General features: G+C 41.0%; 2 protein-coding genes across 12 annotated transcripts; both read right to left on the reverse strand.

Annotated features, from left to right (window-relative positions):
* Positions 1-213: 213 nt before the first annotated feature.
* On the reverse strand, positions 214-10,935 carry LOC143528004 (beta-1,3-galactosyltransferase 1-like). Of its 8 annotated transcripts, XM_077023460.1 has the most exons (4): positions 9,919-10,038; positions 2,444-3,182; positions 2,164-2,247; positions 214-1,581 (listed from the first exon to the last, which is right to left on the reverse strand). In XM_077023460.1, the coding sequence occupies exons 3-4, from the start codon at positions 2,196-2,198 to the stop codon at positions 450-452; spliced, it is 1,167 nt and encodes a 388-aa protein (XP_076879575.1). In that variant the 5' UTR covers positions 2,199-2,247; positions 2,444-3,182; positions 9,919-10,038; the 3' UTR covers positions 214-449. The 8 variants fall into 8 exon arrangements, with proteins under 8 accessions (XP_076879575.1, XP_076879577.1, XP_076879573.1 ...); XM_077023462.1 differs by lacking the exons at positions 2,444-3,182; positions 9,919-10,038 and adding an exon at positions 10,767-10,935; XM_077023458.1 differs by lacking the exon at positions 9,919-10,038 and adding an exon at positions 10,767-10,935 and having other exon boundaries at positions 2,164-2,776.
* A 3,942-nt stretch (positions 10,936-14,877) lies between these two features.
* kcng4b (potassium voltage-gated channel, subfamily G, member 4b) lies at positions 14,878-20,259 on the reverse strand. 4 transcript variants are annotated; one of them, XM_077023451.1, is made up of 3 exons: positions 19,803-20,259; positions 17,915-18,606; positions 14,878-17,120 (listed from the first exon to the last, which is right to left on the reverse strand). In XM_077023451.1, the coding sequence occupies exons 1-3, from the start codon at positions 19,996-19,998 to the stop codon at positions 16,227-16,229; spliced, it is 1,782 nt and encodes a 593-aa protein (XP_076879566.1). In that variant the 5' UTR covers positions 19,999-20,259; the 3' UTR covers positions 14,878-16,226. The 4 variants fall into 4 exon arrangements, with proteins under 4 accessions (XP_076879566.1, XP_076879569.1, XP_076879567.1 ...); XM_077023454.1 differs by having other exon boundaries at positions 17,915-19,410; positions 19,803-19,927; XM_077023452.1 differs by having other exon boundaries at positions 17,915-19,448; positions 19,803-19,921.
* Between the last annotated feature and the right edge of the window lie 6,924 nt (positions 20,260-27,183).

A 27,183-nucleotide genomic window follows, 5' to 3' on the forward strand; every position in this document is an offset into this window, starting at 1 on the left:
CTTGTAGAATTTTTAGAAAATAATGCTTAAAAATATCTAGGAACAGTTTGTTCACAACATTACAGGACCTCAAAAAGAGCTTTGCACATATCCCCCATCCACCCCAAAAATAAAGCCTATATATATATATATATATATATATATATATATATATATATATATATATATATATATATATATATATATATATATATAGCATTTGTAAGCATGAAAATGTTCATTTAATCCCTACCTTTTTCCTTCTTCTACACATTTTAATCCAATTCACAGTCATATATAGCAAGCGGGAATAGTGTCCATCAGCCCATCAGTCCAACAGCCCATCAGTCCATCAGTCCTTTTAAAGCCCTTGAGATTGAGCATGTACTTAAATGCATGTACTTAAATGCATTTTTTATAGTCATTTGCTTTATATAGAACCTAAATACATTTTACTCAATGGTTCTTTGTTAACAAGATGGTCCTGGTTGCATGAGGTCTTTCCAGGAGTTTACTTGTTCTTGTACATTCCTTGTTGTTGTAGCAATAAGTTTTGAGTATCTACAGCGGTCATAAGGAACAGGGAACACGTGGAACAGATTGCCTGGTAGGCTGGTAAAAGACAGTCCTAGATGCCTCATACACAATCCTAAATAAACATCTTCAATGTACACAGCCTTGACATGCTTGGCTCCTTCAATGAGCTTTTCTGGCATATCTAAGGAAAATACATAGCCCAGGCCCAGTGCATAGGGTGGGTAGGAGTCTTCTGGGAAAACATCTTTTGGTAGATACCATTTGGAGTGGGGATCTCGGAGGACCATGCCACCACTGGCTACAAGTCCTGTTATGAAGTTCTGCCTGGGGGCCTGGAGAAGTGTACTCACTAAATTGTTCACATTAAGGAACATATCAGAATCAATCTTCATAGCATAGGAGGCATTTCGGCAGTGTGAAGCCAGCCATTCCAAAATCATCATAGTCTTTATGGTAAGATTATTGTAGCTGTCCAAGAAATCACTCTGCACAATATCATGGTATTCCTCGCTCTCCTGGGATAACTTTTGCTGTTGCTCATCTCTCACTTCAGGACTGACCTCACCAAGCAGAAAGAAAAGGCTCACCACTTTGTCCATGACCACCTTCTCAGTCCCCCACGTACTACGAATGGCGTCTCGAGCTTCTCTGTTGCCCGGAGCCACAGGCACCATGAGAACCAGGAAAGGATTTTCATTCTGACACCTGTCAGGTTCATTTATAATGTAGTGGTACACACAAGGATAGGCCACATGATATGGCATGGCTGGAGTACATTGTTCTGCCACTGTTACTGGTGTCACTAGAGAAGATGGAGCAGAAATGTCCATCACTGGGTTAATGGAGGTAGATGTAAACAAAGGAGGTGCAGTGGTAAACGTGGAGTTTGATGTTCCTCTTCTGTGTGTTGCATTGTGTATTATTTGTACAGTTGAGATCCAGATTTCTGAGACTTCTGAGAGGTTCACATAATAAAAAACAAAGAAGGTCATAACCAGTAAAACAAGAAAGTAGATACGAAAACGGCACCATCGACAGTCGAATCCAGTGTCCAACCGGTCCTTCCTGAAAACAGAAATTTGAACATGATTGAATCTTTAATACTGTATATTTAATGTTTTCAGAGGAGGAACATTTTCATTCAAAAACATTTATTTATTTATTAGTTATTAATGAATGTATAAAACATACATCCTCACATGTTTTATAATAAAAATGCATTGAACTTGAACATGGTACTGTTCAAACGTTAATATTTGAATTCACAGTTGTTAACCCAAGACAATTGTAGAATAAATCAATAAAGCAAACAATGAACGACAAACTGTGCAGGTAAGGTGTCTTATACAGCAATATAAAACTCATTCCAAAATCATCTACTTTTATTAGTACAGAGTATTTTCTAAACAAAGTCTAATTAAAGAAACGTAAAAAGAAAAACTTTGATTCTTGAAAACACAGGTGCATAATAATAAACTTAAAAAAAATATGTAGGTGCCTTACTAGACACTCAAGGAAACCTTACGAAAAAAACTAATTAAATTAAGTTAAATACGTTAATCTGAACAAATACGTTTTAAGATTTAAAATGCCCTAAGGTGTATTGAGCATCGTCAGGTGTTTAGGTAGGATCATTATGCATCGTACCTTTTCCCTTCACTTGTGCTGGCGTCTTCTGCCATCTTTCTGTTCTGGCTACAGCGCAGGACTGTTTTGTGTCATCTGCCACACCTTTATTTGAAGTACACAAGAGAAGCGCAAGAGCTGTTTTTTTTTTAGAAATGGTCCCATGCAAATGTCACCTGCATTTCTCATTCTCAGCACCAGAAGTTTTGAAAATAAAGATGACAATATTAAATTTGTTGATTCTTGGTCCTGCTGCTTTGGAGTCAATAAACTGACAAAAAAGGACATGAATGTTTCAAACCTTATGCAGTGACTGCCGGAGTGTAACGCCTCTTCCCCATTTAATTGTTCCGTAGGTTTAGTAACCATGGTGCAGACTCCTGAGACTGAGTTAGCTCCTTCTGAGACTTTTTTTTCCTCCCACAGATACTGATCTCTCTGAGGAGTTTTGAGGCGTTCTTTTGTGTTAAAGTTCACAGCTCTGTATGCTATAATGATGGTGTTTATGATTGTGATTATGATTCCCAGTGGTCTGCAGGTGGTTGGCTTGGCTTTCCAAACTACCTTACGCTTTCCTTTTTTTTAATTAAAGTTGATGTTTTTTTCTTTTTGTTATTTTTACTTAGAATTTTGCCTGAAAAAAAAAACTAATTTCATCCATTTTTTTTACCAGTAAACTTAAATGGGGGTCAATGACTCGTTTTTCCAACCCTTATCTTGCAGCCAGTAGTTTTTTGTTCTTTCTAATGTATTTATAAGCTGTATCTAAATCTGTATATAAAGCCATAATTACATAACAAGGTTGTACTAATCTAGCCTATTTATCATGTTATGGGGCAACATCCCTGGAAGAGAAACCAACTGCTCCCTGTCATCTAGTCATGCTTGACTTCTCTGGAGGACATACAGCCCTTGACAGCCCATTGAGGCTTCGTGAAGAATTTACTTTGCGAAACCACTGAATAAAAGGCTCGTTATACTTTGGAGTCTGACCGTCGACTCTCCATAAGGTGTTCGGTGTTCTCCCTTAAGGAATACACCTGCAAAAACAGGGGAAGGAACGTTAACCTGACGAAGTTTAATGTTGAAATGTGTTCCGGGTTTGAATAGTGCTGGAATATTGGTTGAAAATTAACCAAACTACAATACGCCCGAAGCTTATATAATATACTTATTCTTCTATTACCAAACACCAAAAATCTCTTTTAATGTGATAAAAAGCGAATTAATAATTTCGAGTATATGTGGATTTGTGTACATATGTAACGTAATAAAGCAGTAAGGTGCTGGAAAATATTGATAATTGACGACGAAAGTGCCTGAAAAGTGCTTGAATTCGACCTTGTAAAAGTGTAAGCAGGCGACCACCGCTGATAGCTAATTAATTTGCATGGCGGTGTCTCCCTCTGGTGGCCCCAGGCCAACAGTGTCGGCGGATCGTGAGACCCGGTTTTCTTCCACTGTTTTCTCTCCTCTGAATCTGATTGTGCCTCTGATAAGATTATGTAAATGACATGGAGCGGCATTCTTCACTCAAGTTGCGGGTAATCAGTCCGTTCCAAGTCCGGTCCACGGTTTCTTTAGCTCCAACTCTCTCGCTCGCTCTACAGTCCCTCCGGGCCAGGGGCCTCATGTACAAAGACTTGAGTGGATTTCTTACTAAAAATTGGCGTACGTACAAATCCAGAAAATGGCGTTCGCAAAAAATCCGGACGTATCAAACCGTCCGTACGCCTGAATCCACATTTCTTTTGTATATCCCAATCAAGAGAGTGGCTGACTCCTCCTGTAACACGCCCCCCTATAAATATGCAAATTAAGCCACCGGAGGAGTGTAGAATTCTGTTTGGCGTGGCACATGAATGCTTTAAAAAAAAAAAAACATTGAAAACTCGCAGGTTTAGTCACATTTGTAGTTCAAAACATATTTGGTGTTTTTTCTTCACTTTTTGCCACTCCAAAGATGTTTTCATCTCTCCTACAGCCTCGATTGCAGCTATATGCAAATAACAGATTATGCAAATTAGGCGATGACGTCATATATTCGAAACGTCCCGTATTTTTAAATACAAAACTTGACAGGTATGCCTCTGATCCATATCTATGATTCAATGAGTTACTAGTTCGCTCTGGCGCCAACTACTGGCGATCGATCGATCGTGATATAATACTTAATTTGTGTCCATTTTACTCCGCCCCGGTAACAACTTACGTTCCACCGTAACAACCACCATTCATCACTGAATGAGGTATGTGATTTTCTTAAATGTTTTTGTATTTTCTTATGTTTTAATGCTTATACTAGAGAGATAGGAAGTTGTCTAAGTGCTTAAATGTATTGCGAATGAACTGTATGCTAACTTAAGCTAACTGAAGATCCTGTGAGGTAACGACGATTCAAATTCCGCTAGCATAAATGCTAATTTCTCATATCAAACTGCTAACTAAGAGGGAAAATAAATGCTATAAAGGAGACTGAGACCATTGGTTATGTTTTATTTACATCAGTTTCTAGCATTACGTCAGCATTTCAGCAAGATGGATTCTCTTCTTCCAAGAAAGGTGGGCCTGCTCTCTTTTATGAACGTGAGGTAAGTCCTCACTTACCTCACAAATTTAAATAACCATATTCTGAAAACCTTTGTCCATATGATTGTTGGTGCTCTCATCCATCTCATTAGAATGGTGCATACTACCTTGTTTATGTAAGCAATGTTTAATTAATTGTTAAACTGTTTTTGATTTTTTCCTGTCGTTGTTAAATCTTTGTAGGTGGGAGCAGAGTTTGCACGAATCCCCACTGTCCCACTAAAATCTCAGTTCATGCAGGAGCTACAGTCATGGCCAAAAGTTTTGAGAATGACACAAATATTATATTTTCACATGATCTGCTGCCCTCTGGTTTTTATGTGTGTTTGTCTGATGTTTTTATCACATACAGAAATATAATTGCAATCATATTATGAGCAACAAAAGCTTATATTGACTGAGTTAATGCAGCAAGTCAATATTTGCAGTGTTAACCCTTCTTCAGGACCTCTGCAATTCTCCGTGGCATGCTCTCAATCAACTTCTGGACCAAATCCTGACTGATGGCAGTCCATTCTTGCACAATCAATGCTTGCATTTTGTCAGAATGTGTAGGTTTTTGTTTGTCCACCCATCTCTTGATGATTGACCACAAGTTCTCAATGGGATTAAGATCTGGGGAGTTTCCAGGCCATGGACCCAAAATCTCTATGTTTTGTTCCCTGAGCCATTTAGTCATCACCTTTGCTTTATGGAAAGGTGCTCCAACAATGCCTTTTCCAGCATGATGATCACCAAACTGCTCTTGGATGGTTGGGAGAAGTTGCTCTCGGAGGACATTCTGGTACCATTCATGGCTGTGTTTTTAGGCAAGACTGTGAGAGAGCCCACTAAGACGGAAGATATGATTGGTCAATTTTACAGTCATTTGAAACTGGTATTGCACTGAATTATAACTGCCTGCCCTCTGTAAACGAACAGTGGGCATCACAGTCCTGATAGGGGGGGAGACAGGCTCACAGGCTTCCACTTAACCCCTCACCTTCCAACACAGATTGAATAGACATGGGTGAATAATTTATTTGCTTATATTTTTGTAATTGTTTAGATGTCGATTGTCAAACTGTAAGTAGATACAATAAAATTGGACAAATTATATTATATAATATTTATGTTTTAAGAATATTTTAGGCCCTCTGAGAGGGCGTAGAGGGCCCTGACGGTTCCCCACTGGCATGCAGATGCATTCACACCTGCCTGCTGCCATTCCTGAGCAAGCTCTGCACTGCTGGTAGCCCGATCCATTCTTTAGCATTCAAATCGGGTGACGCACGATCAAATCTGAGGAGGGGCATCAAAGAGGCCAAGTACTGTTGCAAGCTAAAAGTGGAGGATCACTTCTCCAACTATGATCCCCGACGCATGTGGCAGGGCAATCAGGCTATCAGTGAGTACAAGCCCAACAATTCCACCATAGTAAATGCAGACGTCTCCCTTCTCAACGAGCTAAATGACTTCTATGCTCGCTTTGACAAAGACAACAGGGAGACGAGCACCATCATCAGACCTTCAGCAGATCTCCAGCCCCTGACACTCACCTCTACAGATGTCTACAATGCACTGAACCAGATCAATGCATGCAAGGCTGCTGGCCCTGACGGCATTCCTGGGCGTGTGCTGAGAGCATGTGCAGAGCAGCTCACCACAGACTTCACTGACATCTTCAACCTGTCCCTCGCCCAGGCAGCTGTACCAACATGCTTCAAATCCACAGCCATTGTACCAGTTCCGAAACACTCCAACCCAATGTGTCTGAATGACTACCGCCCTGTAGCACTCACACCCATCATAGCGAAGTGCTTTGAGCGACTAGTCCTGGCACAACTGAAAGACTGCCTCCCACCCACACTGGACTCTCATCAGTTTGCATACCACAGAAATAGGAGCACGGAGGATGCTGTCTCGATTGCTGTGCATTCTGTGCTCTCACACCTGGACAATAGCAACACCTATGCACGAATGATGTTCGTTGATTTTAGCTCAGCATTTAACACTGTCATCCCAGCCAAGTTAGTCAACAAACTTAGAGATCTGGGGATTCGCACCTCCCTCTGCCTTTGGATTAAAGATTTCCTGACCAACAGGCCTCAGCAGGTTAGGTCAGGCCACATACTCTCAAAAACCATCTCACTCAGCACAGGAATACCACAAGGTTGTGTACTGAGTCCGTATCTCTACTCTCTCTTCACACACGACTGTCGAACTGTTCATGAATCCAATCCACTGAATTACACACTATCCTGTAAATTACTCTACCTGTATATAGTGTTTATAATAGTGTTTATAATATTTATAGTACATATTTCATCTGTATATATTATTTATAATATTTATAGTACATTCTACCCATTGCTTATCGCTCTTCTGGTCAGATGCTAGACCACATTTCGTTGCCTGTACTCGTACATGTGCAATGACAATAAATTGAATCTCATCTCATCTCATCTCATCCCACAGCTGAAACACTTTTAAGAGATGGTCGTGGTGCTTGCTGGTCTTTCTTGGGCGCCCTGGAGCTTTTTTGGCAACAATGGAACCTCTCTCCTTGAAGTTATGATACTCTTCCATGTTAGGCCATTTTTGTGCAGTGCAATGATGACTGCACATGTTACTTTAGAGATAACCATGGTTAACAGAAGAGAAACAATGATGCCAAGCACCAGCCTCCTTTTTAAGTGTCCAGTGGTGTCATTCTTACTTAATCATGACAGATTGATCTCCAGCCCTGTCCTCATTAACACCCACACCTGTGTTAATAGAGCAATCACTGAAACGATGTTAGCTGGTCCTTTTAAGGCAGGGCTGCAATGAAGTTGAAATGTGTTTTGGGGGATAAAGTTCATTTTCTAGGCAAATATTGATTTGCAATTAATTACTGTTAAGCTGATCACTCTTTATAACATTCTGGAGTATATGCAAATTGCCATTATAAAAACTGAAACAGTAGACTTTGTAAAAATTCATATTTGTATCATTCTCAAAACTTTTGGCCATGACTGTAGATAAGCACTCTTCCCAACTGATAAATGTTTTGCAAAGAAAATTAGGAGCTGCTGGATAAAAAATGAGGAATATCTTTGCAGACATGGTCAAGGTATGCAACAAAAGTTGGGAGTTAATTGGAAATATTTTTCACCAGTTGAATTAACTTTATTTACTGTTATTGTGTTGCATCTTTGGTGTTAACTGCCATGAATAGAATATTAAAACCGTATGTACATTTTCCTTGTTCTTTGTGGCAGAATGACTCAGTTGGAACAAAGGAGCACGCACACTTAAGACATTGTTTACCTCAACGAAGACCCTGAACACCTCATAAAGGAGTATCTTGTAAGTGTTTACAATAAATAAACATCACAGTGGTGGTGGGGATCTATTTTACAGAAGATGTACCAAGAGGCTGTGTGAATCACACAGTGATTGTTGGTAGATTAGGTAATTGTTGATTTGGCACCAAAGATTAAGTTTTTTGATAATAGGAAAATATATAGAAAGTGGACAGGTGTATTCTTTAACATGGATACTTGCCACATTTGCATTGTAAAATCCCTTTTCACTAACATTAATAGCAGTTTGTGGACTGTTTGATGGTAAAATATCAAACCAAACCAAAATAAAATATAAAATATTAAAATATTAAAATAAATATTAAAATAAAATATTAAAATATAGTAAAATATGTTTGTTGTTGCTGTGTAGTTTCTCAAATGTAACTTTTCTAAAGCTTTTTTCATGTCCATAATTAATAGAGTTTTGGTGCTGTGTGTTTTTTGGCTGAATGTTTTTGTTCTGTTTTTGAGAATGTTGAGGACAACCAGGAGATGGAACAGGCAATCCTAGGAATCTTTGCCATAAAGAAGGAAGGTGCAGAACTCACAAATGAACTGGAAGATGCTGGAATATTAATCGAAGGTGTGGAAGTGCTATGTGACTTTGGTAACTTTGCAAATGCAGTTGTCATTTTATTTGGCCTTATATACTCATTGGACCTGAGCTACCCAACACACCTTAAGTTCACATTTGAGGTTCTGCAAAAACCTGTGATGGAACTGGATGGCAGAAATCTCTCAAGAAAGGCTCAAGTACTCAAAAAGAAACTGTTTCAAGGGACAGTGTAGACACAACACTGCAAGTGAGTTTGGAGCCTTTTAGTGGAGTGCTCACCCAGCTGAAAGTGGCAAAAAAGAAGGCTTGGAGCTACTTTTGGATCCACATGTTGAACTGTGATGGTTATATGTTTAAAGGAGTGGTATGTACTTTGTTTCTAATGTTTGAATGTTTTAACAGACTTCCAAATGTTCAAAAAAAAGGGACAAAAAAACTTGGGAACAGGGATTAACAGCAAATGGTGTGAATGAGAGGGCAAATTAGTTTCTTTAATTTGTTGTTTTTATATAATTAATTGTTAGTCATTTTTAGTAACTGATAATTGCTATCTAGTGTGTGTTCTTAAAATGTAATTCGTACGGATAACATTTTTATTTATTAATTTCTTTAAAACTAAACATGTAAGAGGATGTAAAATGTTGAAATGTATGGTAATTATCCTCCATTATCCTTTGTAGGGCTCCATTATTTTCAGTTCATGCAGAAGAACAGGTTTTTGTAGAAATAAAGCAAGTGTGATTTCAATTTACTGTATGGAAATTGTTTACCATATTTTCAGTGAAATATATTTAAGTAAAACAAAATTCAATAGTTTCCACTTGTTTATGCCTGTTAAATAGTAACTACAATGTATAGTTTAGTTGGTCTCACTAAATACAGTTGAGTAGTGGCAGTCCAACTTTAAATAAGCGCGTATAGTATAATGAAAGATCTTTCTGTTGTTGTTAATCAACACAAGTAAAGCAAAAGAAAAACAATTGTTGGGTTTGTGTGTGTCAGTTTAGTTAGCTAGACACAGACCTATTAATTAAAATCAAGCTAACCATAATACCATCGTTTTGGTTTTACAAAAGATAGTTACTTGTGTGTTATCCAACACAACTCTGGTGGAAATTGACATAACTGGATTAAGTAAATCCAACAAATTGTTTTTTGAGTGTGTGAAGCTTTAAATGTCTTGGGGTCAGAACAATGCACACTGGCAGAATAATATAATGCACCTAAAAATATCAGTGATGCGCTCACTAGCATCAGTGACTCAGTAAAATAGTTGGCTAAAATTTGAATGCTGTCTCTTACCTTTTTATATTGTAGCTATGATTTGTTGCCTTGCTTGTATGGCACCTGTATGTTAGGCTGCGCATTAATTTGTCCTGGCTCTGGGTCCGCTGGTTGCTCTACCAGCTCTAGAAATGGAACGGCATACCTGTGCGCAACATTATGCAGGACCCCACATGCCCTCACAATACGACACACCTTCTCTGGCCGATACAGGAGCATTCCCCCCAGTCCGGTCCAGCCAGCGCCACCGGCTTTCCCACATATATGTAATGATGCAGGCCGGAGCCCCCGGTCACTTTCTCGCCTTCAAATCACATTTAGTGCATCTGACCGTTTGTAACCAGCAGTAGGTAACCACCAGCAAAGGTTTTTCATCTACATTTATTTTACCAGTAATCGTAATTACTTTTCACCAAAAATATAGTGTTAACAGACCACAGGGGTGGGTTTCCCGAAACGTTCGTAGCGCTAAGTACTTCGTAACCTCGTATGAAACGTATGAGGTTAAGAAGTACTTAGCGCTAAGAACGTTTCGGGAAACTCACATCAGTTCTGCGTCTTTTTTGTTACTGCAGCCTCTACGACTCAAGCTATGTCTGTTTGTACAAATAATTGGTATATATCTGAGAACGACATGCGCGGTTTATGGAAAGTATGTCTGAAGTCCCTATTGTTTAAAGTGTGTTCTGCTGTTGATATTGTCTTTTCAAGACTGAACTATTGTAGATATATTTTAATTGGATGCTCTAAAAGTCTCAAAAGAATATCGAATTACATTTTAAATGCTTCTGTTGTCCTATAAAGCGTTACATGGTCTTGCTCCACAATATCTGAGTGAACTCATTGCATACTATAATCCATCTCACCTGCTGTGCTCTCAAAATGCAGGATTTCTCTTCCAAAAATGAGCAAGACTACAGCTGGAGGAAGAGCCTTCTCCTTTAAAGCTCCTCAGTAATGGAAGTATTCCAGCTCCAGTACGAGAGTCTGACACAGTTCCAATCTTTAAATCTAGACTTAAGACTCACCTGTTTAATCAAGCCTTCAGTTAATGTACTACATGCGAAGGTGTGCGGCTCAGTGAGCCCTTATGACTTTGGTCACCTCCAGGCCCCTCCCTTTAGTTATGCTACTATAGATAAGCCTGCTGGAGCCACATATGCAAATCACTGGCATGTGTGCTGTATATATGGATGTTTCATCTTATCATAAAAGCACCTAGAAAATGGTCTGGCATGCCAGAGGATGTGTCCATGTCGCCAGCACACGTGTCAATGACGGCAATCTACCCGAGGCCCAGCATCCACATTGGAGCGACGCCTCAGCCTGGATATAGAACTATAAATATGCACTGCTACTAGCTGGGCCGCCCAGTTGAGGATGGTTGCCCTTTTGAGTCGTCCTCCTGAAGTTTCTTCCTAATCCCAGTCTAGGGAGCTTTTCTTCGCCACTGTTGCCACTGTCTTGCTCATTAGAGATCTGGACCCATGTGTTGTAAAGCTGCTGTGTGTTGTAAAAAGCACGACATAAAACTGACTTGACTTGACCTATATGCAGAGCTGTGGGGACATAGTTCAAAGTAACTAGCAACGGACAGTGTGTTAATCGGTCATGCAGCAGGAAAAGGTGGTTGGTGAGAATGTAATTTACATATAGGGTTGACATGTAGGAAATGAAGCTTTCCTGAGTGCTATTTTGTTTTTGAGACTTTTTTAACCTAGCCTTCCTAGGTTATGTACGCTTTTGCCTAATTTATGTAAAAATATGTAAGCATTGAGGCCTGAGTCCTATATTCGTAATGCAAAGCATATCTTTTGTTTGCAGCTCAACATGGCTAAAACACAGGAGCATGTCCCAAAGAGAAATGTAATAAATCCTATGTCTATAAGTATTGGGTGATGTGAAACAGTACATGGTGATTTGTTAAGCTTGTGCCTTTTACAAAAACAGACACAGTCTTGGTGTTCCCCTGTGGCATTGTGGTTCCCATGGCATCATGTTGTTCTGTTTCTGTTTTGGTTTTCATTTTGCCCTTGCTTTGCCCTCATGTGTGGTATATCCCCACCCTTTGTGGGTGGCGCCTGACTTATTTCCTGACTAATCTGCCTTTATATTTATTGCCCTTGACTCTGAGCTTTCCTTTGTTGGTCTTTGTCTTCCCCCCAAGTTGTTAAATTGTACTAAACAAGACACTTGTGCTTGACATCAAGCAATCATTTGAAACCATGAAAATGAGCGTCATTGTTCTTTTTAACCAGACCAGTTAGAGATGGTTCCTTTTAGCTTGGTAAACAGGTATGTGTAATGAGTTAGTGGATCCTGGGAACCATATGTCTGTTTCATGTCAGAGTATAAATTTCACTCAGCGTACTCCCACATATGCATCAGGTATGGCCAACGCTAATAATTACTTTTAAAGTTTGTTGTGTATGTTTGTTGAGTCAAATTAGAGATATTAGGAAACTGCCATTCACTGCCATGGAGACTCATAAATATATTTATTTTCCGAAAGCACATGGCCAATTCGGTCTAGTCTAACTACTAAACTGGAGTAGTTGTCACAATCTTAAAGAAAAACAACATCTTTCTTTTTTCTGCCTGATTGAAGTGGTATGCCATTTTTCATGAATTATATTATTAAATAAAACATGCCAGTATTTGTAAGTCACATTAAATGTTGCAACCTAATACAGTGAACTGAGAAGATCAAACAAAAGCCTTCAGTGGCCTGAAGGTGTAAGGTGAGATGAAAGCCACGTCTGAGAGTGACGTAGAACAGGCTGGACAATAGTGACAGCAGTTCAGTGACAGCTCGGTAATTTTCAGAAATCAGTTCACCCAGTAGAATTGGAGACCCTAGCTGGTTTGTCACATGATTTGGGGGGGGGGGGGGGGTTTATTGTTGTGGTGTTTTGAAGGTACCCTCTACAACTCTACAACCGTACAGTATTGTGTCATATAGTGCTTCACCATCTTTTTACAATGCAGGAACCAAACCAGAAACAGAGATTCATCATTGTGGCTTTCAAGAGTTATGAAGCTTTTGGCAGATGATATTTACTACTGACATTATTATGCACTGGATTTTGTCTCATTCTCGATGGTGATGGAAGATGAGGATGGACTCGATGGTCACTGCGTTGACCTGGATCATGAAGCTCTGTTGTGGGTTTCTTCAGCTGAACAGTGTGCTCCTCTCACACTTCGGCTCCCTGAATATGGTGGTGTTCAGGAATGTGACTGAAGTTGACTGAAGAAACCACAGAGCTACTGGGGGTTTAGAAGTTGCAGGTAGCACCTGAAATACATCACAATCTCTACAGTCTTTTGTGTATTCAGCAGCAGGCCACTGCTGCTCCACCAGGAAACCATCTGCTCGACGTCCTTTCTGTGGGCAGGACAATCACAATTATGGAAATCCAGGGTGGATCAGGAGTCTGGAGTCTATTTTCCCAGCTGCACCTGCCGTTTCCTGTTTATCAGGAAAATCCACAGTTCACTGATACATGGCACCTGTCACGAAGAGCTGAGACAGATTGACTTGCAGCAGCGCCGGCAAAGCTGTTGAAAGCTGATCTGAAGTACACAAGCAAAGCTCCATAAGAGGTTCTGGGAGTGTCAGGATGCTGTATTATGACGTGGAGGGCCAGGTTCCAAATCAGCAGAGCAGTTAGCTCAATATGCAAACTGCATTGATTCCAGCAGAGGATTTGTGATGGCTATCAGGTGTAGGACTAGGCATTCAAACACCTTCATGATTATAGTGGTCAAGGTTACCGCTCTATAGTCATTAATGTTGATTTTTGTTCATTTTTTGGGGGGACAGAAATGATGGTAGATGTTTCGAACAGAGAGAGCTGTTCACTGGGAACAGAGCAGAGTTCCAGTGAATTGTTGGTTTATGAAAATTAGGGCTAGTTGTGGACAGCGGTGCTCTAGAGTGGATGGGGAGATTCAGGCCTTGGTGCTTTTCTCACCTTCGGTCTGCTGAAAAGCCTGTTAACAACATACTCCTTGATGGTGAGAAGAGCAGAGGTCAGAGGTCATGGGGTCAGCGTGGGGCGGGAGGGCAGTAGACTGGCAGAAAATGGCTGAGGATTGTCCTTTGTGCATTCTATTTTGCAGTTGAACTCGTTCAGGTTGTTGGTGAGCTGGAGGACGCTCAGGACAAAGGGAGGTTTTCTCACCTTGTAGTGCTCTCTTGGAGGCCACTTCAGACTGAAGTTGGATTCTTAGCTGCAGTTCTTCTTGGCTTTTTGGAGTATTTTCTTTGTTTCTTTGTTTAGTCTCATTCTCCAGCCTGTATTTGGCCTCTTTACAGATAATTCTGTCCTCACTCCTAAATACTACCTCCATTTTTCTTTGAAACTGTCTAGATTCCAAGGTTTATTGTTTCTGCATTTATGCACAACCATGTTGTATGTTGTAATATGACCTCACAGTGTCTATGAATTCGTGTAGACACTCTGTCTTCCATAAAGACAGTCCTGTGCCCTCAAATCAGCCCAACAGCTTTTCTCAATGGGTCAGTATTTTGCTGTGACAACAGGCGTGTTGATTTAGAGATTTTGCATATTTCCATATCTCATGTCATTGTCTCTGTCCGCTCTGTGCAGCTGGATGCCGAGGGGGTGTAGTGTTGTCCGGGGTAGTCTCAGAAAGACATGTCTCTGCAAAACAGGGAAATGTGGTTGAAAATTCCTTGTTGGTTTGCAGAAGTCGTTATTCTGTGTTGTTGCTGAGGTTGCAGAATGTGGTAAACGTGTCCGGTCGCCTTCCTCTCCACAGTGTCCTTGTCAGAAGGAGCAGCGCCAGCTAAGGATAAAAACTGAACGTTTTTATGTAAACACCAGAAATAATTAAGGTGAAACATTGTTACTGGAAGTCAATAACCGATGCCTGTTCAGTGTACATTCAAAACTACTTTACTAAACAAAATAAACACAAAACATGCCGGCGTCTCACCATGGCTGGATATAGAGCTGTACACATTTATTGGTTAAACTTAGGTAAACGTGCACGGCAATTGGATACATTAAAAGAAAAATCTACACAGGATTTATTAGTGCAATGCAACCAGATACATGTTACAATTGGTCAGAAATGCAGAATATAAAATACTACCTGAATGTTATTTATAGACATGAATGATAGAGTGGTAAAAAAGAGATGGGAAAACACAGAGAGAGAGAGAGAAAGAAGAGATTTCTCCAGACTGCTCGGTTCACCAAGCCCTTACCCAGCTCTACTCTGCCTGACACACCCTCCCCCCCAGAATCCCCCAGGCTCAGACCTCCTTCAGTTTTATCTTGACTAAGATCTGACCAATCAAAAGTAACCACTTACTACCACAGGACAACAGCCTCAGGAACTCATGCCTGGTATTGACATACAGTCCTGAAGCTGACCAGTTGTACAGGGGTGTCATAAGTGTGACCATTGTGGTGTGACTGTTTTTATGTCTTTCAGGGACCACAGATGTACACAGCAGTCGTGGGAAGATGAGACTACATGAACAAGACCTCACAGACCAGTCTGGCCTACAGTATCAGAATAAGTTCCTGCAGATGTTTTAAAGACTAGGCTTCCTCTCAGATTACTTTATATGAATGTATTGATTCAGCCTGTGCTAGTGTAAAGTGACATCGACCTCATGGAACCTCAAACCCACATCCTCTGACAATACGCTATGACATTTTGGTTGTTCTTTCCTGCTTTATCAATATATGACCAAATAGCAAATACAAATTTCACAAAAAAGAGACACATGGGTACAATGTAATATGATTAATAATGACATATATATTTTTTAGGTTACACTCAACAACATATATTTAACACTCCAGAAAGTTTGTAACACTTATCCTGAAAATGACTTTGTTAGGCAGAACCCAGAGAGAAAACACATTGGTCTTCACAATTGCATTTTATGCCTTTTGTATCAAAAGAGTAAGAGACTAAAACAATCTTAAAGTATTTCTGTATTTCCCATAATAAACTGAGGATTCTGCAAGTATAGATACAGACAGGCAAACCAAGTGGCTGATAACTTTAACCACATCTATTAAATATCTTAAGCATGATTTTTTTGTTATCTTTGCAGGCATTACGAGTGCTTCTGGTATCCTGAGTAAAGCTAGTCACTGCAGTAATGCTACTCACCATAGTAAAGCTAGTCACTGCAGATGTGCTGCAAATGTAGTCATGCTCCTTGGTGGTGTTGATACTGGTGTTGATATAAATAAATAAAATAAATATTTGCAACTACACCTGGATGCAATGTTTGTAGTTTGAATTCAGTGTCCAAAGTTCAGTAACTATCACAGTCACCAGGATGCACGATGCTCCGTTTTTGCAGCAGTACATGCCTCAGCATGCTGCGGGTGTGATGATGGGTTGGTGAGAGCTGGACCCGTATTCTCACCACGGCAGCCTTCATTTATGTCTAGCTGTGGCCAAGCATGAGGATTTCTCTCCACCCCTCTGCTGACTTCGTCTGCAGCACCTGCAGCCCAGAAGCCAGCCCTCTCCTCCGCGTACATCACGCCGTGCTCCTGCTTGAGTTCGCGGTAGGAACGGGAGAAGACGTGGAAGATGGAGGTGGCTGGGAAGGCCATGATGAGGATGCCACTTAGGATGCTGCTGAAAGCCACCACCTGGCCAGGGATGCTGCGCGGCACCATGTCGCCGTAGCCTACCGTCGTCATGGAGATGACGGCCCACCAGTAGGAGGCAGGGATGCTGCTGAAGCCGTGGTGCGCCGCAGGTGTGCCGGTGGCCAGCTCATTCTCGGCCAGGTGAACGAGGGGGGAGAAGAGGGCCACGGCCACGCACAAGAAGAGCAGCAGCAGGCCGAGTTCACGCGTGCTCCTCTGCATGGTCAGGCCCAGGGTCTGCAGGCCCAGCGAATGCCTGGCCAGACGCATCACGTACAGGATCCGAAGGGCACGCATGACCCGTAAGACCAGACCCAGCTTGTCCAGGTACCCTCTGCCCGACCCTCCACCAGCCAGCTCTCCCGGACTCCCGCCTTTCAAGTCCAACACCAGGGAGACATAATAGGGCAGAATGGCCAATGTGTCGATGACGTTGAGTGGCTCACGGGCAAACACCAGCTTGCTGCGCGCCTGCATGAAACGCAACGCCAGCTCCAGGGTGAACCAGGCCACGCACACCGTCTCCACAATGAACATGTGTTGACACCTCTGCGAACATTCTCTCTGTGTGGGAAGAACGTTAGCGAATTATTTCGACGTTGCTTGTACATGCTAGATTTTTGCAACCAAAACTTAATTTGTCTAAATAAATAATATATCTGCTTCTTTTGTATGTTGTCATCAATTGATATACTGCTGTATGGAAGCTTGCAGCTTTGGGGGCTTTCCAACATATCCATCATGTAATTCCAGCAAGTCACGTGATCGTTTTACTATGGAATTGTTTTTAACTGCCTCCAACTGTGCTGATCAAACACTTCCCCCACAGTGAAGCGTCTAGTTCTACTTGACTTGAACCAAAGACACAAAAACAAACACATGCATCGAGGTGGTGGGATGAACTTCCACTGGCTGTCCATAATAGCCGAGTCACTGGCGGCCTTCAGATGAAGACTGAAGTCTCTTCACCAAGCCACTTAAATATGCACTTAAGAACTTTTAAAACTTTTACGATCTTCATTTCCACTCTAGCTAGGGCATTAGCCAGATAGTAATCTTAACAATGATCTGTCTCCTATCACATGGGGAGAGGATGTATATTTCATAGAGATTGCAAAATACTTCTGTAGGTCACTCTGGACAAGGGCATTGGCCAACTGCTGCAAATATAAATTTTAGGTAATGACTTCTAACATCATAACTAACTAACATCAAAGTAGCATCGAAGTAGTAACTTTTCAAATTTATTCTACTATTAGGAAGGTTTGGACAGGGTTTTTTTGTTGACCATTCATAACACTGAGAGCTTGAACCATCCTGAATGCTGATAACATGACTTGCTGAGTTTGTGTACCCACCTGGCTCTCCTCCTCTCTAAGATCAGGCATGGTGCTGATGCAGAGGCTGACCACCGTCACCGCGATCATGACCACCGAGAGACAGGCAAAGCTCTTGCCCAGCCAGCCAGAGTGAGGGTTGTTCACGGCCTCCCTGAGCCGTCCCATCACTCCGTGGCTCTCCTCGCTTGCAGGTTCCGGGCGTATTCTCCGTCTCCTCCGCTCCTCCGCCCGCTGTTTGCGCTCGGCCGCCTCCTCCAGACGGCACAGCATACGTCGTCGGCAGCAGCGCTCCATGCGTGCGGGGTCGATGCCCCAGTAGACCAGCTCGTCGGACAGCGAGACGGCGCATGACTGACCCAGCATCCGCAGCTTCCCGGCGGCCAGGAAGTTGAGGATGACTCGGAAGGCGGCGGCGCTGCGGTCAAAGAAGAACTCACGTCGCGTCTCGTCGTAGTCGTCGCAGAGGTGCGCGATCTCCTCGGGCCCGCGGCAGTGGCGAAGCTGGCCGAGACGAGAGAGTGGGAACTCATCCAGCGTGCTCCAAGGGAACGTGTAGCGGTCTCCGCCCACGTTGATGAGGGCCAGGCGGCCGTGGTCGACGCTCCCGGCGGTGGAGGGGTCACGCAGAAGCTGTGCACGCCGATAGTACACCCCTTTAGCAGTCTCTGTCTCCAGGATCTCCGTGAAGAACTGGTCAAGGCTGCTGTCATCTGTGCTGACGGAGAAGTTGCTGAAGTCATTGGCATTACTAATGATGGGCATGATGGCCTTTGGCTAAGCAATGACAAGAGGTGTAGTAGATGACAGGAGGTGTAGTAGATGACAGGAGGTTTAGTAGATGTCAGGAGCTGTAGTAGGTGTTTGGAGGTGTACTAGATGACAGGAGCTGTAGTAGTTGTCAGGAGCTGTAGTAGCTGTTTGGAGGTGTAGTAGATGACAGGAGGTGTAGTAGGATGTCAGGAGGTGTAGTAGATGTCAGGAGGTGTAGTAGATGACAGGAGGTGTAGTAGGATGACAGGAGGTGTAGTAGATGTCAGGAGGTGTAGTAGATGACAGGAGGTTTAGTAGATGTCAGGAGCTGTAGTAGGTGTTTGGAGGTGTAGTAGATGACTGGAGGTGTAGTAGATGTCAGGAGGTGTAGTAGATGACAGGAGGTGTAGTAGGATGTCAGGAGGTGTAGTAGATGACAGGAGGTGTAGATGACAGGAGGTGTAGTAGATGACAGGAGCTGTAGTAGATGTTTGGAGGTGTAGTAGATGACAGGAGCTGTAGTAGATGTTTGGAGGTGTAGTAGATGACAGGAGCTGTAGTAGATGACAGGAGGTGTAGTAGATGACAGGAGGTGTAGTAGATGACAGGAGGTGTAGTAGATGACAGGAGGTGTAGTAGATGACAGGAGGTGTAGTAGGATGTCAGGAGGTGTAGTAGATGACAGGAGGTGTAGTAGATGTCAGGAGCTGTAGTAGATGTTTGGAGGTGTAGTAGATGACAGGAGGTGTAGTAGATGACAGGAGCTGTAGTAGATGTTTGGAGGTGTAGTAGATGACAGGAGCTGTAGTAGATGTTTGGAGGTGTAGTAGATGACAGGAGGTGTAGTAGATGTTTGGAGGTGTAGTAGATGACAGGAGGTGTAGTAGATGTTTGGAGGTGTAGTAGATGACAGGAGGTGTAGATGATAAGAGGTGTAGTAGGATGCAGTTGTGAAAAAAAGTGAAAAAAATAATAAAATATCATACTTAGGAGACTCGTAGCATAATCACCATATCATGCTTTAGAATTGCATTAGAATTTAAACTGGACTGTCAAAACAGGCAAAACTGTGTCGTATACTAGTAAGACTTGTAGTATACTTGTTGTATAGTTGCTATACTTGTTGTACAAATTTATAAACGAAGTTTGCACTCACCTTTTAAACCCGGAAAACTGCTGCGTTTACTGGCCAATAACGTAATAGCTCGAGCGCGATTATAACAATATCTCTTATCATCGAAACAGATAAGAGACGCAGAGCAGATAACACCATTCAAGGATATAGTCTGGAGAAGGTGGAGGAAGATCTCTGTCCCGTCGTAGTTAAAAGTGATCGCGAAGTACCACTTCATACGTCTCCAAACAGTTATGAGCTGCTGTTGAACAGTGATTCCTATGGTGCATCACCCTGTGATTCCTGGTAATTAATTTTTCAGTGTGCAAGTTATAGCCGATCGCATAAAGGTCGCATGAATCCCTTGCGAACCAGAGTGAAGCAGAGAGATTAGGTGAAATAAACCGAAAGCGTTGAATAAAACTGATCTGCTGATGTCCGAAAATCCGTGATTATGTTATCTAGTTACATTTTGTAGACCAGTGTTGATGTGTGTGTGTGTGTGTGTGAGAGAGAGAGAGAGAGAGAGAGAGAGAGAGAGAGAGAGAGAGAGAGAGAGGGCGGGGGGTGGGTAACAAAAGTTAGTTTTTGTAATCGTTTGATGCATTCGGCGGTTAATGTTTGCTGAAAAATGAAACTGCACATCATTGAAATCTGTGGACCGTAACTACTTGTCCTGAGATTTGGAGAGACAACCCGTATATGTGAGATTAATCCCGTTCAGATTAAAACCTCTATCATTTGCACATTGGGTCAGAGCGTAATTGACGTCTGAGGAACCGTGGTGGGGTTTTCCCAACAATGAGTATACAAGTGTTCTGACTGCTGTGAGCTTTTATAGTTATATAGCTTTACTACATACAGTGCTGTTTGTTTTTCAAGTCTGGATCTTATTTCATTCCATTTGCCTGCTCTGGGTCTCAGGTTACTTGTAATGGGACGGCTTAACCATCCACAGGAAAAGATGAGAATGTTGTGGTGTAAGATTCTACTTACAGCGTGCGTCTCAGTTTACTTTCTTTCCCAGTCCTTCTCAAATGTCCTGACTGAATAAATGCGCTCCAGATACTACCATACTACAGAACTGCCTCGTGTCTATTACTGAACACTGTCACAGTAAAATGTCTTAAAGGGCTCTTTAGTGTAAACCCAATTAAACCCAAACGTTGTATTTATTTCATTTGCCATTTTGAGGTCAAAGATCAGCATGATCAGCATTCTTGTCTCTTGTGGGACACGTCCTTTTTAAACAAGTGGTACTATGGAGTTTTAGAGCGTTTATTGCCCGTTAGACTGCCTGTTGCTTGCAAGTTATTACAATTAACGTGGTCACATAATTTGCACTGTTCATTTGGTTTTCACTCTACACAGTTTATATTAGGGGTGTATTCAACTAAGGATTTTCATAGTCGAATCTGATTCGTCAGTTTTCCCCTTTAGTCGTATCCTGCGTCGGTTTGGCGCGTAGGTCTTGTATCGCACGTCCTCCAATAGTTAACGCGACGCGTACGCGAACGTTGTCTACGCGAACACATGGGCAAACAGCAAGTATGTTTCCAGCCTAATAGTCGAATCGGGTTAAAAAAAATTATTTAGAGCACCTTAAACGGGATCCCGTTCTCATTCAGGACTTTTTCCTCTTCAAAGTAAAAACCTAAAACACTCAGATAAATGAATATACACGGTAGGTTGGCTTTATTCAGCTTTTTTTTATTTTTTATGAAACGTTAGAGAACATTACCCGCAAGTGCGCATTGTGCATCTCGAATTGTCAGACAGGCACTGTGCAAAATGTCAAAAATTGTTTAAATAAAACATGCCTGCCTGAAAATATTTAAAAATTGCCACACAACAGCAAAAAAATACAAGGAAAGGTTCAAGTAACGGGGTTTAAAAGCAAACAACAACAAAAAAATGTTTATAGGCCTACTTGCCGAGACGCGACGAGACGACACGACTGAAACGATAAACGTTTTTTTTCGCCTTACACGTTTTAAATGGTATGTCATGTTGGTTGTTGTCGTGCGAAATGAATGACGTTGATGACATAACTTGCACTTTACTTTGTTTGATTCATCTTTATGTTTTTCAAAATACTTTTGAAGTTTTTTAGTAGCCATTATAATCTCGGCAGATGCTGCGCGTATTCTGTAGCGTGTTCAGCTCCGCTCGTTTGGACTGTGCAACAGCAGGGTGTGATTTATTAATGTGTAGTAAGGAAGATGCCTATTGTTAATGCGCAAACATCATTTTTCAATATTTATTAACAGAAATTGAGATGATTTTATTTGACAAAAGGTTATATATAACGAAAACAGAGACATTTCATGTAACAACTAATGCTTAGCTGCATCCTTGGGCACCCCCATGCAGTTAGAATGGTACATTCGACTATGACGTTCATAGTCGGCTAGGGGGTATAGTCGACTATAGTCGAATCAGCGACTATTGCAGGTCACCCCTAGTTTATATACTTCATATTTAATGTCCAATCGTCTGATACCGACGATTTCCCCGAATTCACCCCTGCTATCTATCTCCGCGACTCTGGACTACTATTACCAACCATCAAGAAGTTTATGACTGAATAGGAATTACATAGAGAAATAAATACACACAAAGATGAGATTAATTTTTCCTTCCCACCTTTTCTTTGTTTTTGTATCTCTCTAATTGTTGTTATGGCCTTATGGCAAGGTTTCTTCCTCATGCTCTTAGGGAGTTTTTCCTTGCCACTCTCACCCTTGGCTTGCTTACTGGGGGCTTGGACTCGAACACTTGTAAAGCTGCTTTGTGACAACAACTGTTGTAAAAAGCGCTATATAAAAAAATTTTGATTGGTTGATACTATTGTGTATATTTATTCTACTCTATCTGTTGTGTTGAGCTGCTGTGTATTTGCTCTGTGTACTTATTGAAGATTATTTCTGTTTGCTCTCTGTCATACTTGTCATAATAATGATAATAATATGGAATTAATGTGGCACTTTCAAGAATCCAAGGATACTTACAAATGCAAATACACTAGAACAACCAAGCATGCTTTCTCCAAAATTAAGTGGTGGATGTTTCATTTATTTGGTTCTGAGATAGATCTGGGTGTTACCCACATAGCATCCAATTTGAAACAATATATGAATTGTCCAACAGGCATATGTAGATAATAAAAACTCTTCTCTTTCGTGTCCCAGGACTGATCCTTGTGGAATTATACAGGCATCAGAAATGCCTTGAAGGGACACTGCTGTATCCTTATGCAATGACTGGAAAACAATAAATCTCTTTTTCGCAAAACAGTATGTGCCTGTGTGTATATATATATATATATATATATATATATATATATATATATATATATATATATACACACACACACAAGGGATTGTTTGCATATGGATAAAGTAGTCTGCCTTCAGGATATTTGTGATATATTATACAAGACCTGTATAAGGCCATGCTATACACAATGAGTACACAGTGCATACACAAGGCTTCCAGAAATACTGGATGTTTCGGACAAAGGTTCTTCATCAGATGTGCAAACATACCGAGAATGAGCAGCAAACACATCTCTCAGACACTAAATATGTGCTCTGAAAACCAGACCAAATCTCTCTGGGACAACACAACACACAGTAGCCTTCCAATGTTACAGTCTCTGTCACACTACTCACTCTTGCAGGTGTTAATGGTCTCCATCACACAGCATTAATGTATACTTTTTATATGCCCTTGTCCTAAACCACCCCCATGCACTGGTTCCAACAAGCTATTGGTCAAGTTTCAAATTAACTTGAAAGGTTGCTGTCATCTCCTGCAAATAAAAACCTGTAGATCGGCATTCTTAGAGCAGTTGAATTTAGATTGGGTTTCCAGCTATCCTACGCAGTTGTGAGGATGATTGATTCAGGCTCAAGTTCTTCCTTGGCACTTCATAAACTAGAGTTTACTTCAGAAACATAGTTGCAGTTGTAATGAATGGGATACAGAAGCACATGCCAAACGAGATCGTTGGGGCCAACAACACAGACAGCACTGTTAACAGCAGAATAAAAACAGACAGAAAGAGAATCTTTATTATCAAAGGACCAGGAGTGTGTCTGGTTGCAGGGGCCAAGCTTTTCAATACAAAAAACAACAGGCAAGCCGTCGCACAGAGAGCCTTCTGAGATGTGAGAGTGTAACTCTTAATGAGCATTTCCAATTTTCGTGAAATGTATATCATAACCCCCACTGTAGTGAGAGATGATGAGTGTGGGAACAACCACCTTCCTGTCAAACCAGTCTGTACGTGCACTGTATACATTTTAATCTCATTCTTTCTTGCCTCTTCACCTATAAAGATTTGAAGATTTCCCACAAGATTAGTCACCAGGATTAGAGTGTGTTTAAGAAGTGAGCTTACATATGTGCTTTAGCATCTTGCTAAAACAAGCTCAGGGCTTTGGCTCAGCTGTATTCTAGAGGAAGTCTGTTACTTTCACATTTCACTGTGCTTCTTGATTGTTTGGGTAAAAACACATCAAATGTCATGTGACACGTAGCATTTCTTAGCAGATAATGATGGGTACTTCGACATTATGTGTTGTCATGGTATCAATTAAATTAGTTATTCACAGTTAGATTATTCACAATTAGATTATTCACAGTTTTTATACAGTGTGTACTGTATACTGTATACTTTCACCAGTTGTGCAAACAAAGTGCTCAAACTTGGGTAGATGTTTATATCATATATATATATATATATATATATATATATATATATATATATATATATATATATATATATATAGACACATACATATATGTCCTCTGTATACACATATACAGAGAGAGAGAGAGAGAGAGAGAGAGAGAGAGAGAGAGAGAGAAGGTGTATAGATAGGTAGAAGACATATCTGAAGGTGTGGAAGCCAGAAACTATTTGAAACATCAAATGTTTATGTTTATATAGATATATCATAACATTATTATTGTTTTGATATTTATATTTATATCATAACATCTCTGGACATGTTGTGTACTATACAGCAAAGTTTTTAGTATTCTTGTTCTCTCTCCCTCCCTCTTTCTCTCCTCTCTCTCTCTCTCTCTCTCTCTCTCTCTCTCTATCCATCTCTACATACCTGCTGTAAAATTACCCTATTACATTGATGGGAATATTGCTGTGTGGAACTGAGTGTGAATAGATACACAGACTCAAACTTGTTGTTGAACAGTGACCTCAGCTGCTATGACAGCAGCACCACATGAAATATTCCTCAGTAATCGCAGTAGTGGCTTAACATTCTTGCAGTTAAAAGAAATGGTGCTTCTTTCACGTCTATCAGTGGAGAACACAGCACAAGTATTTCAAAAATCAAGCATAAACAACATTCTTTGCAACAAGAAGACATTCCGTCTCACCAGGAAAAGATAACATTTAAGTATGTGTTCTTCTTAAAAAACCCAAAGGTTTTGCCGAGAGGAAACCTCACTATGTCTAATTGGCTTGCTAGAATCCTCTAATGTTCACTCTTTCTCCATATCACCATTAGATGTCATCCTGTACCTACCCAGAGCTAACATGGCACGCTTCAGCTAGCTCAGTGGGTGCCAGCCGAGAGGTTTCTATAGATGCATATTCCTGTGGTGTCTGTATTTTGTCTGGGTCAGAACATAACATGCTCCTTCTCAGTTGTGTTCATGACTTGACAGTGTAACGATCTGTTCTACACTGAGCTGTCTGGCCTTCTGCATCGTAGAGGATATATATGAACATAAATCCTGATCATACTGTAATCCTAAATCCATACACATGACTTCCACAAATTCCACAAATATAAAATCAGTATGTCAAAAATCACATTGCTCATTAATAAAATATTTTGAACTTGAATTTGGAAAGAGTGATATACTAACATTTTCATTTAAATTATTAAAATCATTATGACCTAATCACATGTGCTTCATGTCCAGGTCCTTGGTTCCTAGCCTGTGAGATTCAGACTAGTATATAAACGTTCATCAGGCACTTTGGCAACTCAATCTCCAAAAGCATTTTTTGACTGTCTATGTGTATCACTGTGGTTGGGCTTCTATCCATTTAGTTAATTTGTCTACCAACACAAGACACTTCCTGTTCCCATTCTTTCTTCCTGTCATGACAAAAAATGTCCATGAAGTAAAGAAAGATGTTGCAGTAGGTGATAAAATGATCAGATGTGGGTTGCAAACAGGGTAATGGTCAGTGTTCCAGGTTATGCCACGTGTTCAGCAATGTTTCACATTTCTCCTCAGCCCTCCCTTACACCGTTGAGCTGTTGTCGCCAGTTTGTCGTTGGTCACAATCTTTTCAGCCACATAGATCTCCCCATACAAAGCAAAGCTAATGCTAAAGCTTTTGTATTGTCTTGTTACATTTTGTATGTGTGCTGTGCACATAGACCAGTACTTTGAGAATGTTTAGTTTATTAGGTTCGCCAGGGTAAGATTGAGCACTAGTGTTGGCACTGATCCAATATGATCTAAATTGGGCCAATACCAAATCCAGCAGCAAAAAATAGATTGGACATTGGTGTGAGTGAGGCAGACATACTGAGCTGAGACTGACAGCCAGACAGAGAGGGCAGGGGGGGGAGTACAGTAAATACACCAATAGGTGATAACCAATGCTGCAAATACCATCCAACTAATTTATTTATTATATATACAGTAATGGGAACTAGATTTGTGGGAAAGACAATATGTAAGCAATCACAAAACAGGTCAAAGTACTTTATTGGTCTGAAAATACACATCTTATACTGCTGAGATCTCAAACATAATGAAACACAGTTCCATAATGTCCTTATATGAGAAAATGATGGCCATGAGGTTTCATAATGCCATAGTATGAAATTACTGGTTTCTCAGGTGACTTCCTACAACTCCTCTTATGTACTTCTCCACCCAGAGCGTGTGAGCATTATTCTGATGTACTCTGGTTTCATCTGTCTCTTCCTCCTTTAGTATTTAAACTGCCTAATCTGACTTCCTTTCAGACACACTCAAGGCCAACAAAACAAACCCACACACACACACACACACACACACACACACACACACACACACACACACACAATTTAAATAAGTGTGATTCTAAAATAGCTGTTTACCATTGTCTTGAGTTGCTGTGGTTGTGTTTTTCAGCTTTGAACCTCACATGCCAACAAAACACACACACACGCACGCACGCACACACACACACACACACACACACACACACACACACACACACACACACACACACACACACACACACACATACACACAGACATGGCTCAGCTGTTGTTACATTATGTTGTAAGGAAGACCTTTCATAACAAAACATTCTCTGGACAATCGCATACAACATACATAACACTACAAGACATCAAAAAGAGGTTTTTGCACTTAAGGC

The sequence above is a fragment of the Brachyhypopomus gauderio genome, chromosome 12 (assembly GCF_052324685.1).
Source record: "Brachyhypopomus gauderio isolate BG-103 chromosome 12, BGAUD_0.2, whole genome shotgun sequence".
Classification (NCBI taxonomy): domain Eukaryota; kingdom Metazoa; phylum Chordata; class Actinopteri; order Gymnotiformes; family Hypopomidae; genus Brachyhypopomus; species Brachyhypopomus gauderio.